This window comes from Pyxicephalus adspersus, chromosome 6, assembly GCF_032062135.1.
Source record: "Pyxicephalus adspersus chromosome 6, UCB_Pads_2.0, whole genome shotgun sequence".
NCBI lineage: Eukaryota > Metazoa > Chordata > Amphibia > Anura > Pyxicephalidae > Pyxicephalus > Pyxicephalus adspersus.
Genome location: NC_092863.1, coordinates 34,577,602 through 34,595,896, shown reverse-complemented (window position 1 = coordinate 34,595,896; position 18,295 = coordinate 34,577,602). Strand labels below are relative to the sequence as shown.

Genomic DNA, 18,295 nt, shown 5'->3' with positions numbered 1-18,295 from the left:
CCAGGTTCATACAGGTAAATATAAACATATTTATTCTGGTTTCAGGTAAACTAGCTGATAAAGCTGCTGGATTACAATGACTCATGTTGACCCTTAACTCTTCTTCCTGTATCTGCATTTAACTGCATTTAACTTTACATGCATAAACTGAATCTATAGCAGAAAATGTATGGGGAATGATTAGAGCCCTTGCCAAAGTTCCAGAGCTCCATAATGGAGATCCTCCTTAATGCTCTATTCTCAAGACAAATTTGAAACCCAGGTATATGACAAAATATTGTCATAAAAATTCTTCCATGCCCCTACTTTCTTAAACAGCAACACTTCATGTAATGTTGTTCCAGTAACAGTGAATTGGTATTCTCTCTATTGCAGCTTTGGACAGTAGTAAAACCTAGCAATGGTTACGTCCTTCCTGACCCTTCAAACTAAACAAAAATGTTTGGGCTATAGACTTTACTATAATAATTATGGTTATAACCTAACTTATGTTTTTGTTTGTTTTTTTGATTTAGTGATTGCATTACAACTTGATGCACCATGGCCTCACATGGAAATATATCAAATTACTACATACATTTACATAATCACCAAGTTTTTGGCACTGCAGTGGAAAGGTACAATGCCTCCGAAGTGACAGAATTTGTTTTTGTGATGTTTAACTTCTCTTCCCATCTTCAGTACATTGTATTCTCAATATTCTTGTTATTATACGCACTTCTATTGAGTGGGAACGTAATTATCATGTTAACAATCAAGAAAGACTATCGTCTTCATAACCCAATGTACTTCTTTCTAGGAAAGTTGTCTTTCATTGATCTTTGCTACTCCTCTGTAACTGTACCCAAGATGTTGTTGGATTTTTTATCGAGCAGAAAAACCATTTCATTTAATGGCTGTATCACACAACTCTACTTCTTTCACTTCTTTGCTTGTGCAGAATGTTTTATTTTCACAGCTATGGCATACGATCGCTATGTAGCAATCTGCAATCCTCTACAATACTCCGTCATTATGAACAAACAGCTATGTCTGTGGATGGTTGCAGCAACCTGGGCTATTGGCTTTGTCCACTCCAACATTCAGACAACACTAACTATGGGACTGCCGTTCTGTGGCCCTAATAATATCAATAGCTTCTTTTGTGACATCCCTCCTCTAATCAGGTTGGCATGTACTGACACCACAATGATTGACGCCATGATTGTGGCCAACAGTGGCATTGTATCATTGGGCTGCTTTTTATCTGTTTTAATCTCCTATATTGGTATTGGCAAAGCAATCCTGAAAATTAAAACAGTTGAAGGCAGGCGGAAAGCCTTTTCAACCTGTGCCTCACATGTTACAGTGGTGACTTTTTTCTTTGGACCTTGTGTCTTCATTTATATGAGACCATCGAAAAGCTTTCAAGCTGATGAGGTTGTTATGGTGTTTTATACTATCATAGCACCAATGCTAAACCCTTTTATTTACACTTTGAGGAATGTGGAAATGAAGAATGCAATGAAAAAACTGTGGGGGAGAAAAACATAATAAATAATTATAAATATTAGTTTGTTGACAGTGGAGGACCCTTGCTGTCAATGAGCTGTATTTAAAAAGCAGTGAATCTGAAACTGAATTTCAGATCCACTGCTTTATAAATAGATCCTAGAATACTATTGTGCACCTTTGAAATTGTAAAAGTAATATAATACTTTTTACAAATGTAAAAAACATTTCTCCTTCATGTATAGGTTAACAATATCACATAACGGAATATTAGCAAAATAATTTTTTATGAATGCAGACATATCTTTTATATTATCATAGTGTGGTATTTATGTCTTTTGAGTTTATTGTATATACTTATGATGAAGAATTTAAAGCAAAATAAACTTCAATTCTTCAATTGTTACTTTTCTGTTGTTTCTTTATTCCTTTTTTGGTGGCAATTTAAACTTTTGAACTTACCCTCAATTTTTTTCCCAGTGACTCATATACCAATGTCCTATTGGGGACATTCTAGGCTTCCTTTTGTCAATATGGTCTTACAAAAATATTTAATTCTTTGAAATTTACAAAAAAAGACAAAAAGTTTGCATTTTATTTTTAATTTGTATAAATTATGGTAACGTTATTTGCAATAAAAATGCATACAAATAAAATAGGATATGCGGGAAAACAAGACAGTGATAAGAGCCACGCAAAAAAAGACGAGGAGCAGGCCAACCTGCCAGATCCTCGCCTGTGCTTAGTAGAAAGATTTTATTTCCATAAGTGCTTATAATACATTATTTCCACAGATTCCTGGATATTTTCAGCAAAAACTACATGCACAAAACCAATCTGCAAACATTAGGATCAGCACTAAGCAATCCTGTAAGTAACATACTTTTGGAGTTTTCACTGTGAGTTGTGCAAAGCAATCCAATAAACATAACTAAAAACATAACAAAAACGCTCAATAGGCCATTTTAAAATAGTCTATCTGTGTCTATTGGATTTCCACAATATAAATATATTATTCACTATTTCATGCAGCTAACACTTATAACACCCATTTTTTTTTGCTCAGCACTGGTATTACTCACGGACCATTGGAAACCAAATCTCTGCTATCCAAGTCTCCATATTACCCCGAGGAAGCTAAATTAGACGAAATGTGTCAGGAACAAGACATTCTGCATATATGAAATATTGGAAACCTCTTTATCTAGCAGAAGTAAATGACGGATCCTCTGTCCTGCAGAGTAATTGCAGAATGAAATCATTTGTAAAAGTACACATGTGATAAGTAAACTTGTACACTGATTATGCCAAAAAGCTTCTCTTTCTCTTCAATTATTCCAATATTACTGTATGTACTTTCTTTTACCCAGGGCAGCCTATTTTTGACAGCCACCCTTGTTGTGTAATACAAAACAGTTCCCAGCTGTCATTTTGACAGGAATTATTTTGTGATAAAAACAACTGGGGAAGAGGAGGTTGATGTAAGAATTGCACCCTAAAGACTTTATTGATTTTTTTTAAAATATATATCTTATGTTTAGGATTCCTAAATGATTACAAGTCTTACAGTGGAGCATAATTCTACATAAATGATAGATACAGTAAATGTAATTTCAGAATAAACAGAGAAAGTAGGGAGAAAGAAAAATTCCTGTAAAGCATTTATAAAATGAAGGTTCATTTTTCATCTACATTAGGGTAATTCCCCTGTGCAGAATATTAGAGTAACTAGTATAATAATATATGTAACTAGTATTGGCACCCACAAGGTTTTAAATTTGCTAATTTTGTGTATTTGATCAGAAAATGATTACAGTTAATTGAATATTTTATAAGTTAATTTACTCTCTAATTAAATTACAACTTTTTCACTAGTAACTATGAGAACCAATTACCTAAAACTGATAAAATTAAAGCTAGACCAAAAACAAAGATGATACTGCTGGAAAACGAATGTTTAGAATATATGAAATATGTAAAGCATTTGTGTGGTTTCTATGCATCTACCGTTGCCACATCCTGACCTAGATGTGAACTGCTATATGCTTAGTGTTCACGTAAATGTCAGTAACCCACAATGAAGTAAAATAGGTCAGGACGCATTTTCCAAAAAGCATTGCTGCACAAACTTATATGCACTTTGTTTAGTTTGTTAGAAGAGGGCTCATTCTTTTCAGTGACCACATTGTGACTTTGCGATCATTCTTCTATATTCTATACGCTCTCTCTGCTTAGTTTAAACAATGGCAGTGTACTTAATACTTGGTAGATAATTATGACATGCGATATACATGTTATAGATAGATAGTGTATGGCCAAAATGTAGACTGAGTATGAAGTCTCTATACAGAGTGAACTAGATGTAAAAAGGGAAGTTTTAAATAGGTGTGTCCCTGTTGCACTTTTTCTCTTGCTTTCTATCAGCACTTAAGGGGAAATCTTTTAATGGATTCCTAGACAGCAGTAAAAACCTGACCATTCTACCTAATGCCTGCTCTATTAAAACTTTAAAAAAGGGTTTCAGGGGGTGTGACTGGCTAATGGCGGAATAGCACCTTCACTGCCCAAACTCCATAACTCTACCTGAGAAGAATGTTTTTTTTCAGGACTTCGGTGCCTTGTACAGCATCCCCTATGGGTCCCAAAGCAAGACAGCCACTGGAAACTCTCAGACTTCTTCACCCTCAATTAGAACTGCCAGCCACACTGCCGGATCCCAGGGGACAGAACCCGAAGCCATGGCCTCAATTTGAACAGGCCCAGGTCCTAAACATCTTTACAAGTCACCCACCACAGGCATCAGCAGGACTCCCAAACCCACACATACTCTATACAATGGAGACTTTTTATGGCTCCAGCATATCTTTGCCAGCAGGTGAAGGTTAAGATAGTACCTGGAACATAGCACTGGAGGCTAGCTGCATATTGGCATTCCAGGCTATGCAACTCTCCCTGCAATAAGTGACTAACCTGTCTCCCACTTTGCAAACCGCGTGTATGGAACTTTCTTCACAAATGATGTCCCACAGGGAGTTTTTGGAGTATCACAAAGCCCAAGTCAACGTGCTCTTCCTACTCTATGATGATACTGAGAACAGCAACAGAAAGAACAATATTTGCGGCCTGCTTGAAAACAGTACCCAATTCTGAGCTACCCACTGCTGCATACTCTGTCTTTGCTAAACTCCTAGACACACCTTTCGATATGGACATTGAAACTGACTGAGTACATAGAACCCTTGGCAAAGATCCTCAATGCCTCAACGCCATCAAGAGACATCATCTGTCGCATCTACGTCGACAGGACTAAGGAAGACATCATGAAAAAGGCCAGGAATGCGGAGTCCATTGAATATGCAGGGACACATCTTCAACTGCTACTGGACCTTTCCAAGCATACCCTGGATCTTTGAAAGGCTCCTCAACCACTGCTGAAGAAAAACATCCCATATTGGTGGGGGTATCCTTTTCACCTTATTATTCGCAAAGGCAAGAATCATATCTTTCGGGAGCCTTTGGATCTTCTGAAGCTTCTCACCAACCTTAGCCTTCCTAATATAATTCCTTCTGAATGGCCCACAGTGATGTCATCACTGAGCGGATGCCCTTTGCTGCACTTCCTCATTCTTCGCCTTTTATGTGCTGGCCCTTTAGCTGGACATCAGTTTCGATCAAACGTGTCATCGTTTGTGCCAACTACAGAGAATCACTAGCATGGTGGGCACAGCATCATGTGCAGTTTACTTTGTAAAATCTGTACGTAAATCTACTGATTTAAATCCCCATGTGGATCTTACAAGTCGTTTTGAATACTACTGCCCCTACATTGGATGTCTCACTCTCATTCATCTTCTGCTGTGTGGATTATACTCATGGACTAAGAAATGGATATCCCAATACCATAGGACAGGCATATGTTGGTAACTATGGTTTCTTTCTTCCTTTGGTTTAATGTCCAGGACTGGGTTTTGGTAGGACTTCATGAAAGGAACACATTGCTTGACCTGCAACCCTTATAGGGCATATGCCATTTGGGCTAACTGAAGTCAGGGGCTATAGGTCTTGTGAACTTCTAAGCAATTAGGTAATAGGTTCACTCTTTGTGATTGACAACTGCAGATCTTTTGTCTGATTTTTCTGCTTGCCGCTATTTACATGAAATATTCAATAATATTGGTTTATGTGTTACACTTCCTTCTAACTCCTTATATAGGTACCCTTTATTAAGTCATAGGATTTCCTCGGTTGGAACTGAAAGATACTTGCTGCATGCCATCACTCCCCTCACATAGGCCTACCACCTTGGAGAGGCAGAAATTTGGGATAGACCCCATTCTTTACACTTGATGGCTGGGATCTTACCCCATTCCTTTATCCCAGTATCTCCCCTTTTGTTCTTCTGCCCTCCCCCACCCCTCTCTGTTTTTTTTGTGCCTGCCTGCCATTCCTTCCTTGTCATTTTAGCCCCTTCCTGATATCCCTGTGTTCCATTTTGCTCCTTTTACCCAACTTTAGCCCTCATTGCTCCATATACACATGCCTCAAGGTACCTCTCAGACACTGCCCCTAAAAATACACACCCTGAACGCTAAGTGGTTTCATAGTTCTACTAAACATTCCTAACTCCAAAGTCCAAATCCTGATCCTCCATGAAACCCATTTCCAGACCCATTGGGTCCTGTCTTTCCGCAACTGATACTACACTTCCTGGATTCATAGCCCCAACCCCAATGCCAAATTAAAAGGAATATCTATAGCATTTTATAAAACACTACCACTTCAGATAGTAGAAACCTTTATTGACCCAAACATCTGTTCGCCAAGATATCCATCTGGGGAAAAATTTAAACTGTAAAATATTTGGATGCCCTGAAAGAGTTCGAAAAAGGTACTACCATATTGGAGGTGACCTTACCTTTGGGCTTGACCCCCATATTGACACCTCTTCTGGTCAAACTCCTGTTTTTTAATCTAAACTGAACTCATTTAGGACCAAATTAAATGTCCTCCGGCTTATAGATATTTGGCACACATTACATCACATGACTAAAGAATACACCTTCGACTCCAATCCCCACTGTACATATTTTCCCATTGATTACATGCTAGTGAGTCATCATGCCTTAGACTAGCATCCATCAGCTTCCATTAACAACTGAACCTGGTACAATCATTCATCTGTATCTGTAACTTCTCATGTACCACATACTGGACCTAGGAAATGCATATAAAATGCACAAAAGAGGAGGTCTTTTTCGCAATTGAGAGCACACCAGCGAGCAAGAGCTCTGGCCCAGATAGGTTTACCTCAAGGTTTTTTATAAACTACATGCCCTCGATTTTGTTCCGTTTTTACCAAGAGTCTTCTCTTCTATATCCCTATTGTCCCTAGAAGACACTCCTTTCCTGGCCCAAAGTCACAGTTCTCTCCAAGTCGGGTAAGGACCACACAGTATGCTCAAATTACAGGCCCATTTCATTAATCAATGTAGATGCAAAAATTTTCTCTAAATTATTACCTTACCCCATACATGCCTTCCCTGCTACACAATGATCATTTTGGGTTCATTTATGGTAACGGTTTTTATTTACAATACGCTAAGACTGGAATTGTAAAGTTTTTTTCCTTTTGAATTTATATAAAATATATATACTACAAGCATCAGCCACGAATGTCTCGATCTATATTTTGTGCTTTTACAGAAGACTCAACTTATATCATTGACTGAACTGATATACTGTATGTGCTTTCTTATGTTTATGCTTCTGTTCATACATGTTCTCCATATATTGTTATTTCCTTCATTTAAGAATTGACTTAAAAAAAATTGTTAACTTTGGGATAATAACAGAGAATCAGACATTGCCTTGTGGGAATCTTTCAGGTCCATGTGTTTAAATAGCAGTAATTACCTCCTTTGAGGGAATGTTTGAGGGACTGTCAAATTTCTTGTTTTTTAAATAGAGCTCTTTGTCTTCTGTTTGTCCCTAGTGACCAACTATATCTAATTATTTTTTTACAGGGCCTATGTGTTCTATGTGTGACCCAGTCTTTTTATTATCTTTGCCAATCCAAGGCACAAATATATACTGTAGGCAACTCTTATCCTAGATAACCATGTAAAGTTCACCCCAATAACCTCCTATACTGTAAGATCTTGTGATTAGTAATTTTAGGTATTTCAGTGGTTTTTACCACAAACCTGTAAGGTAATGGTGGTTTTATTGTTCACCATTAACAGTATTTGATACTAATGACAGGATTAACCATTGGCTTTAATAAAGATTGTTCCATCATTTACAATAAGTTGGCAAAAAAAATAACAAATTCAAATTGTTTTACTAATAATGTCTGTTTGCATGTACAGATCTATGGAAGCTTTCAAAATGCCTTACTTCCTTCTTCCTTACTTACTTCTCTAAAGCTTGTTGTCATTAGATTAGAAATCTCACTGTTAATGTGTACCTGTGCCCAGGCTATGATCATTAAATCATTTACTTATTCTTAGGAAGTAGTTATAGAGCACCAAAGTACGCCATTCTACCTATCCAGCTGCAGTTTATGAGAATGTACATGTACCCTTTAGAGATCCTCAACAATAACTTGTTTTAATAGAATTGTAACAGTTTCGGAACACCCGCTGGTCGTTGGAAGGCTGGCAAGGCTGGCAAAATCTATTCTAATAGGTAAAAATGCTCAAATGTAAATGCCTGTATTGTGTATTTGAAAACAATTTTCTCCAAAATGCTCAGAGATACAGAGGGCTTGTTTTAAAGAGCTTTTACTGCTTGTTAGAATATGTAAAGGGTGTAAACTTGCATTTTTTTACTCATTTATACAAATTTTTTTGACATTTATAATCAGGATTTACACAAGTTTCAATTATTTGATTTTTAGAAAGGTAGAAAATTGTTGCAAACTTAACAGAAGGGAAAGAACTTAACCAAAAGCCACCCTGATATGGACTTAAAATATTGTTAGGTATGAATGGGGAGATTAAGATTAAGTGTTAGTGGTTAGATTAAGTATTAGGGTAATGGGTTGAAATTTGCTGGTATATTAATAGTTCACACAACTTTACCCTAATTTTTTCACATTTTCCACTTAAGATGGAATTACGAAAATTCCACTTAAGATTTAATAGGGAATTTTGGATGTAAATTGAGGTAATGTTAGGTAAAAACATTGTTAAATAGATGTTTAAATTTTAAGGAGCAGTGACAATAGTCCCATTTTGTTTACAGTGCTGGGTTTCCATCAGTAAAAAAAAATATTTCATCAGAAAAAACAATAAAATTATATCTAACCTTGGTAAAGGTTATATTATTTAGCAATGTTTCTCAACCAGGGTTCTTCCAGAGGTTTCCAGGGGTTTGGATGTCCCAGGTCAGTTTAGGCGCACCAAAGACCCTTTTGACTATCTGAAAGGATGACATTCCTCAAAGACCAGCAATGTTCTTCCCACACACCACCATGATAATGTTCTGCAAGCTGTGGATATAGCAATTAAAGCAGGGGATCTCCAAGACCTGAAAAGATAAAAAGGTTGAGAATGGCTGGTATAGACTATCATAGTCTGTTGCCTTCAAATCTTGTCCCACCTACCTTTCTGACTGATACAAAAATACAACCTTAGCCACTCCCTACGTTCCTCCAAAAGGCTACTAATGACTTCAAAACTCTAAGACTGCTCCCATTTTCTGGAACTCTCTGTTCCTCATCCTATTAGTCTTTCTCCTACTTTCCCCACATTTAAAATAACCGTTAAAATCCATCTTTTAAAACTTGCCTACCTATCTTCTGTCTCCTAAACCCTCACTTCTCACCCATTATTCCGTATCCCCTCTCCTATTGTATGCTACTTTCCCCACCTTTTAAATTGTAAACTCATGTTTCCCTTCATCTGTCTAATTGTTTGTATCTGTCATTTGCAACCCCCATTTAAAGTACAGCGCTGCGTATTATGATGGCACTAAATAAATACTGTTTATTAATAATTATTAATATAATAATAATATTGGGTGGGTGGGTGGAAATTGCATTATTATTTTACAAGATGACCTACTTTTTCGATTAGGTTTTCTTGGTATGACATGATGTATAAAATTATCCTTCCCACCAGAACCTGACACCCCCTGTAAAATAAATTAAATCAGCTTCCACTACAACTAATCTCATGGGTGCCAATTATTGTGTTTTGTTTGCTTTATGTTTTTGTTATAATGTACACAACAAATAATTTCCTTTGTGAATATTTTTGAAAGAAACTTATAAATGCTTGTTAGTGCAAGCTCTCTGCCCTAAAATTTGTAGTCAATTGGCAAATGTTCCTTATTTCTAAGAAATGAACATAATTATAATAAAGTGTGGTAAGCAATACTGAAATTGCTTTGAAGTGGACCTATCATGACATTTTACCATTATATAAAAGGGTGGATAACCTTTTAGTTTAATGTTCTTTTTTTTAATGGAAGTTACGCTTTAACCTTTCATAACCAAAGACAATTGACCTCTACATGTCCAGGCAAAATTTCCAAGTATGATCAGCATGCACAGGTAACTTTACAATAATTCAATGACTAGTTAGTATACCTAAATAATTTATATATTTTAAAAACAATTAATGCTTTCATTAGGTACATGGTTTTATTTAAATCCTGCATTTTTTTTTAAATAAACCGGTGATTACTCAAAAATGAAAATATGTAATAATATTTTATTTAAAAAAAACTGATGTTGTTTTAACAGGGAAACTTGCAGCCTACATGAGATCACTGTCATTGCAGATACCATTGTAATTTGTTTTTGATTAGACCTGCCCATAGTAACCATTTTAAAATATCAAATTCCAATCTGCAGCACTTTGAAATTTTTTTCTCTACTGGCCAGTGCTTAACCAGGGCATGCACGACCCAAGCTCCGTTTGCATCATTGAAAAGCCTGTCCACAGAACAACAATTTGACAAGATGTCCACCTAAAATATTGTAATTCAGGTCATTGAATGAAACAAGGACCATGTAAAACATGAACATTATTAGAAGAAAAACTGTGAATCCCCAGAAAGTTCACAAGCAAAAGACAAGGGGCACTCGTACTGTAAGTAAGGAATACTCCCCATTAGAATTAGTGGTTTTTGACCAGAATGATGTTCTTCTATACATGATTCTGCCAAATTATATCAGTGCTGGAGCTATGCAAACACCATTAGGTGAAAAATTATTAGTCATGACTAAAAGATCCAGAAACTGTGCTAATGCCAGGGTTCTTCTGTGTAAATCAGTGCAGTTAAAGGGTTTGAAAGGTAGCTGATCTTGTGGAAGGTGGAACCCAGAAGCACCCCCATTCTACACTCTTTCTTAGTATACATTCATGTGAATAAATAAGTACACCTCATGGGTCCTTTAACTTTTTATCCATACTTAAGCAAGCAAATATTAGATATGTATTTAAACAGCGTCTATAGATAAATGTGATATACTTGGATAAGAAAATAAAATTTGCTTTTCCAATAGTTTTTTTTTCAAAAAAAAATACCACTAGATGTAATGATACACAAAAAAGTAAGAATAGCCTTGCCCTTAGAAGCTGGTATTGCCACCTTTAGCAAAAATGACTTCTTCTGCACAAGTGAAACTTTGACATTGACCTCCTCCATGGAAAATGTCCCCAGTTGCAAAATGTTTTCCTTCATTAGCTGCCTATTTCAAATCTAACCACAACCTTTTATTGGAATTAAAATCAGGGCAATAACTAGGACAAGCCATAACTTTTTTTATTTTTGAGCCATTACTGGGTGAATTTGCAAGTGTGCTTTGAATCAATAATATATTGGAAGATCCATTTCTGGTTAAACTTCCCCTTTGGAGAAATGGCCTCACATTCTAATGAAGCATATTGTAACAACTGCACGCTGTACAGGCCTAAAGCAGCAAAGCAACCTCAAATCATAACATTTACATTGATTGGGTAAGACAACATTTGTGTTAACATGGTGTTACTGTGCACAAATGATTCTAAATTTTTGGTTTGTAACTTCAAGGCACCATATTGCAGAAGGCATGGTCTTTACCTATATGTTTATTGGCTAGATATAATCTTGCTGTAATGCTTTTAAGACAACAAAGGATTTATATTGCACTCACCCAATGCATTTTAATCTGGTGTAATTTTTTTTCTTACTGTAAAAACGTAGACTTTGGCACTAGCAAGAGTTACCTGCAGATCCCGTAATGAAATTTTGTGGTTCTAGGATATTTCTTTTATCAGCTCTTAAGATGAATTTCAAGTAGCTATTTGTAGTACTGGTTGTAAATTAATATTTCTTTGTTTTTAAAAGGATGTTAATTTGAATTAATTTTGTAATCTTTTTAAATTGCTTGCTGGACTTATAAGCATACTCAACCTACCCCCAACACAAGGTGTTTTAAATGTCTCAGTGGGATTCTGATCTATGCAGGGAGTGGGATACAAAAGACTGGTATGAGGTTGTGTGTTCCATGAGAACTTCAAGGTCATATGACATTGGGTGATGTTTCCTGCTGTAAATAAAAAAAATATAGTGCAGATTTCACTGCGCATGTGTGAGATCAGAACGTTTTTTATATTGCCGGGAAGGATACATGACGTAGATATCCCAGGAGGCTGCGGTTTGCCATTCAGACTTTATCACCAAGGTTGGTGGGGGGGGGACTCCCCCTCTGTTTAGAAAAAAACACATTTTTTTAGTGTAATAAAGGTTTGTCTGTTCTTTTATAAAGTATAAAATGTGGTCTGCTTTAACTAGGCTTTAAATAATGACTGTGCAGGTAGTTGCACATGCCTGTAATAGTGTTTGCAAATATTTGCAAAAAAACAGGTGTTGTTTTTGCCTGAAAATGATGCCTAGCTGTATATAGTAGGGATCCAGGAGAGGTACTGCCTGCTTTTTTTTTACCACACGTGTGAACAAACCCTAAAGCTGAAAACAATTTATTTATAAAAGGTGATATTAGTGATAGCTGTCAATGTGGCTTAAGCTGAAAAAAAAGTGAACTAGTAAATTGCAATTTTTTTTTTGACTACTTTTGGTGTCATATTCCTTAGTGTAAACTCTATATAACCTATTATATAGTATTGTTTACTATTTCATGTAATTGATACAGACTTTACAAACAAGACAAAATAATAGCTTTGGGGATATTTTCCCTAAGGAACAGAAATGCATAAAGATATAAATACTGCCTGTTAATGATTGTGTTCTGTTCTACTCCATTCATTCATACCTTCTGGATGCAAGATTACATTTACAATTTCATATGCAGTATGTTATATGGATTGACAATAACATCTATACGACTAATACACATTCTCATCTTTACAGAATTTCAGTTTTAGTCATGTATTCATGAATCACCATATTTATGTGTATTCTATTCCTAAATAAACAGCAAGCTGTGTATTTCTGTGTATTTCTGGAAAGCATGACAATAATAAGCTGGATGATAAGTGGACATAAGACTATATGCAAAATTGTGGAAATAGGTTTAAATATAACACAAAAACCAAGTGGCACAAAGTGGCATTTATGGAACAATTTGGTGATGTTGTGTATATTAATAGAAAATGATCCTGAAGTTTGCTAATGAAGGTAATATATTTATATATAAAATTTTATAAATTAAAATGATAATAAGATGCCTGATACTTTCTATCATTCTTTCCTTTGTTTGTACAGTTGTAAAGTTTTGCAGTTTTTGTCCTAGTGAAAAATATATTTTTTTTTACATGGAAACGACTGGAGGGACTTTCAGCTTTCTTTATTTTGTTATAACTTTTATTATTTTTATTTTTTTACTATTATTGTAATAGTTATAGATTTGATCTTAATTGTGGCATTAGATGTTTGTAAGCCAGCTTCTTGGCAGATAGGAATACAAATAAACTCACCTACTTACTATTCCTATTTTATGCACATTACCATGTTTATTAAACAAGTGAGACTGAAACCTGTACTTTATACAAGATTTGCATATCATATCCCTACTGTTGAGTTTGGGGACTTTGGCGGATCTTAGGGCATTGTTCATTATGCTGCACAGTCTATATAATGCTAAAATGCTCCACTACTGACAGGTGAAAGGCAGGGAGAGGGCACAAAAGGATTTTGTCATTAAAACTGTAGTAGAGAATGTGAATCAGTGGTTGTCAAACCAAGCAATATTGCCAAAGAACCTCATATTGTTCAGTATATGTAATGGGAGCTGTCAGAGAATGCAGACATACTAAAGGAAATGATGGTAAGTCACAGGGAACATGGAGACTGGAGACATGCTGCAGAAAAGTTGCTAGAAATCACTATTACCTTATATCCACCTTACAAATCAATGTTCCCGCTCCTTCTGTTTCTGGTATTCATAAACCTTCAAACAAATACTAAAGGGCCACAAATTAGGAACAGGGATTTAAACCAAGAAAAGATCAAAATAACATACCCCAGGACAACTAATAAGTAGGGCAAAGTAAAATGTAAGTGATTGGTTAACTAAAAAGTGCACACTTTCTAAAACACCCAATGAATCAATAAATACCATGATAACATTTCTATCGTTCATTTTAAATAATGAAAACACATACAATCTGTTAAAAAGTTGTGAATCTGACATTCATCCAACAATTTCTAGAGGAAACTCTAATGCTGTCATTGCAAACACATGAAAAATTCTCATTACAGCAACAGTCCATCCAGGTATATAGACATTGTCAAGGGGACCTGCTGAAGTTAAAACCATGCATCGGAATGGAGAATAAAGGTGATTTAAGTGACTTTGAACATGACGTGGTTGTTGGCTGGCTGATTTGATCAAATGGTCCAAGGATGGAAAAATATTTATTAATTAAGCTAATCCAAATGAAACTCAAAACAAACATCTTTACATAAGTGGTATGCAGAATAGCATCTCTAATTGCACAACAAATCCAATCTTTTAACCTACAAATCCACCCTTGGTATTCCCTTTTGTTTCTAGTGTCTCTTGCTGGACTATCACTGAATGTGTGTCCTTTTGGCTCCTGCTTGAAGGGGGGCTTCTTTAGCTTCCCTGTACGCACCCTCACATGCATGTTCCTGGCTGGGACAATAGGAAATTTATGCCAGTGTTCCAAGTGTTGCTATGTACAGACTGTACAGACAGCACTACGTCTTGCTTTGGACAGCTGCACCTTTTTGTTCATCCTTCCTGTAAGCACTATTTTGCTGTTGCAGGGTATTAAAAGCAGTAGATCACCAGTCTGCTGCATTGAGTGTTTTAAGTGTTCTGCAAGCAGATGTGAAGCTATATGGAAATAAATGAGGAAAAGTAAATGTTCGAAACATAACAATAGAAGTACTGGCAATAATTTGTAGCACATTGCAACCTATGGTATATATGAGATTTAATGCTACTTTAAATCTTCTGGGAATTATTGAAACATTTTAATTAATATTATTATTCTTTGCAGTTTATCTCCTATGAAGGAACTTAGATGTGTGGGAATGTCTACTTCCATAATCAAAAGTGTTTTGCTTCAAGAAAAATACTGAGCATTGGCATAGCTGGGGCCATCAGGTATTTAGAAAAGGATTTATGTGTATAGTGAAGAAGTTTTTCAGAGATAGTTAACCCCATCTTTTTCAGTTAGAAATGTACTGATATGTGTTAATATTTAGGTTAACAAGGTATCAGGGTACGGAACCTTCCCACTTAATAGGTTCTGGCCCTACAACCTGGTTGTTAAGCAAATTAGTCATGAAGTGAGGAGCACAGTAAAGAGCCGACAACCAATAGGAGAACAACCACTATGATAAAATAAGTGGCTTTGCAAAGTGATCGGTATTTTCACCTTTAGTAGACCATTATTATATAATGGTGGCAGTAGAAGGTTATAAGGGCACCTTTGCTTACATTGTAATAATGTTGATCATATAGAACATGACTAATATACTTTGCTTGACAGTATAACAGGCTTTTTCTTTTTTTTTAATGAATACAGTAATGGAGCACATGAACTACACTTCAGTGACTGAATTCATCCTTCTTGGGATCCCACATTCTGAAGTGATGAGAATTCCATTATTTACATTTTTCTTGTGTATTTATATATCTACCGTCTTTGGAAATGTCATACTAATTCTGGCTGTACAAAAGGATCCTCGTCTTCACAAACCAATGTACATATTTCTTCTGAATCTTTCTTTCTTAGACATTTGGCTCTCTACAGTTACATTGCCCAAACTACTCATAACCTTACTGCAAATAGACAAGACCATCTCTTTTCGGGGTTGTATTATTCAAATGTATTTTTTCCATTTCTTTGGAAGCACTGAATGTTTTCTGTACACGGTTATGGCTTACGATCGATTTCTGGCCATTTGTCGTCCACTCCATTACCAGAACCTCATGAATGTGAAGCTGTGTGCACAATTTGCTGCTGGCATATGGCTAACAGGCTCACTCCATTCCATGATACACACTACATTAACCTTTCGTCTTCCATTCTGTGGCCCCAATAGGATTGACTATTTTTTCTGTGATGTTATCCCTGTACTAAAACTTGTATGTGCAGACACAACCATCAACAAAGCAGTCATCATCACCAATATTGGGGCTGTTGCTCTAATCTGCTTCCTCTTGATCTTGCTATCTTACTTCCACATCATAAAAACAATTCTGAAGATCCGAACTTCCAAAGGAAGAAGGAAAACCTTCTCCACTTGTGCAGCGCACATGGTTTCTGTCATCTTCTTCTATGGACCACCTGTGTTTATTTATATTAGTCCTGGCTCTATTGACTACAGAGTGGAGGAGGCTATTGCTGTTTTCTATACTTTATTGACCCCCATGTTAAATCCCATCATTTATTCCTTAAGAAACAATAACGTAAAGGCATCTCTAGAAAGAATGAAATGTCACAAACTTGATAAATGAGCTGTTTTGTTAAAAATCATATTAGGTGGGTGAATTGTACTTGCAAAACACAACTTCAGCCAAAACTTAATTTGTCAATGTTAAATTTTTAATGCTGTATCTGGCTCTGTTGGGGTAACTTCAACAAAAATGGACAATTAACAATCCCAATTGAAACACATTTAGCAAAAAGATCATTTTGTCTTTTTTAAAATAAGTAGTATTTAAAAAATATCTTATGTTTCTATTACCCCCCACATCTTTTTCAAGTAACAGATGAACAAATGTAAGTGCATTGTCCCAACTGAGAAAAAATAGTTTTTCTGTCCCATACTAAATCTATAAATAAAAATTCTGCATTCTGCAGTGCACCAGTGTCATATTTTTTTCAAAACATGGTAAATGTACCTGAACTGACCCAGTTGTGACCTAGTTGTGCTCATGGTGCCTTATTACAAATAGATGAGCACCGTGGTTTCAATGGTAGCTTGAAGTCAAAACCTTTTCCATCTGTTGCTTAAGCCAGGCATTCATCTGCACAGTAGCCCATAATCTGATTTATTAAATCCTGCAATCATCATGGGTTCATCTCTGTTCACTCTGTGCCCAATACAGCGGAGTCACATCAGTTCAGTGCACAGCACACTGCACATCTAGCTTAGCTGCTCAAGACCATATTAATTGGTATACCAAGTAAAATGCAATGTGGTATTAAGCAATCCTGTGAAATTATTTGAGTTACAATATACATATAAATATATATTTATAAATATATATATATATATATATATATATAAAGAAAAAATATATATATAAGTAAAATAAAAAAATATATAAATATATATATAAATATATATATATATATATATATATATATATAGATATTTGTAGATCGAAAGAAAAAATGTCTACAACATTTTACCTTGACTTGCAGCACAATAAAAACTAAGCTGAAATAGAAATTTTCATCAAAATGTATTCCATATATGAACTCAAGATTCACAAGCTTAATCAAATCATCATTTTTTATATTTGCGGTATTGTACTGAGCTGCAATTCAGAACCACTGGGTGACATTCAGCATGAAATCAGGACAACGCATGCAATGCCCATTAAAGGTATAACACATGTGGTAATTTGTGTGGTGCTGAACTGCACAGAGGGCCTGAGGCTGAACAGAGAACCTGCTTATAGATACATGTGATATAAAAACAAAAGTTTGTTTTGGAAAAATTTTACTGATTGATTAGAATATGTAAATACTTGACTGGAGCAGTTCAGATTTATTCGCAGGCCCACATACACTCACCAGTTGTCCAATTCCCCATATCAAATAACACAATTTATGGTCCAAAATTATTTTTATGCCAACAACATTATTATTATACTTAACACCAAAAATAAAAACAAACATAATTATGATATTGAAACCTAATCCCATTTAACCATTCAGGTTGCAGTTCCTCAAAGGCATCAATTTATCTACTTCCTAACTTGGGATCTGCACCACATTGATATGTGGGTTCCTAGTTTCCTATTCCAATGATACAAGAATGATATCAATTTACTGCAGACTATTCCATCCCCACAAATTTGCATCCTCTTGATTTTCAGTTTTACCACTTAAGGAGTTCACTCCCTATTTTATTACATCCCCATTACACCCCAAACTGCCACTGCACCACAAGCGTGACTCATTTTGCTTGTGCGCCCCTCCTGACTGGCAAAGCTCTCTGCATCCTATCCTGGAGGCCCAGGTACCACACGTAAGAAACCCCATTTATATCCTTTTCCCACATAAAAGGAAGGCTAAAATCATCTCCCCCTGCATGTAACACTGCTACAACCGGTGGCCTATCCAACTTAACAAACTTGTGAATT

At 35.8% G+C, this 18,295-nt stretch overlaps 2 protein-coding genes across 2 annotated transcripts; both read left to right on the top strand.

Annotated features, from left to right (window-relative positions):
• Positions 1–744: 744 nt before the first annotated feature.
• Positions 745–1,533, top strand: LOC140332669 (olfactory receptor 4E2-like). The gene has a single exon (XM_072413861.1). The coding sequence runs from the start codon at positions 745–747 to the stop codon at positions 1,531–1,533; it is 789 nt and encodes a 262-aa protein (XP_072269962.1).
• Positions 1,534–15,502: 13,969 nt separating this feature from the next.
• On the top strand, positions 15,503–16,435 carry LOC140332668 (olfactory receptor 10G7-like). Its single transcript, XM_072413860.1, has one exon. The coding sequence runs from the start codon at positions 15,503–15,505 to the stop codon at positions 16,433–16,435; it is 933 nt and encodes a 310-aa protein (XP_072269961.1).
• Positions 16,436–18,295: the final 1,860 nt, after the last annotated feature.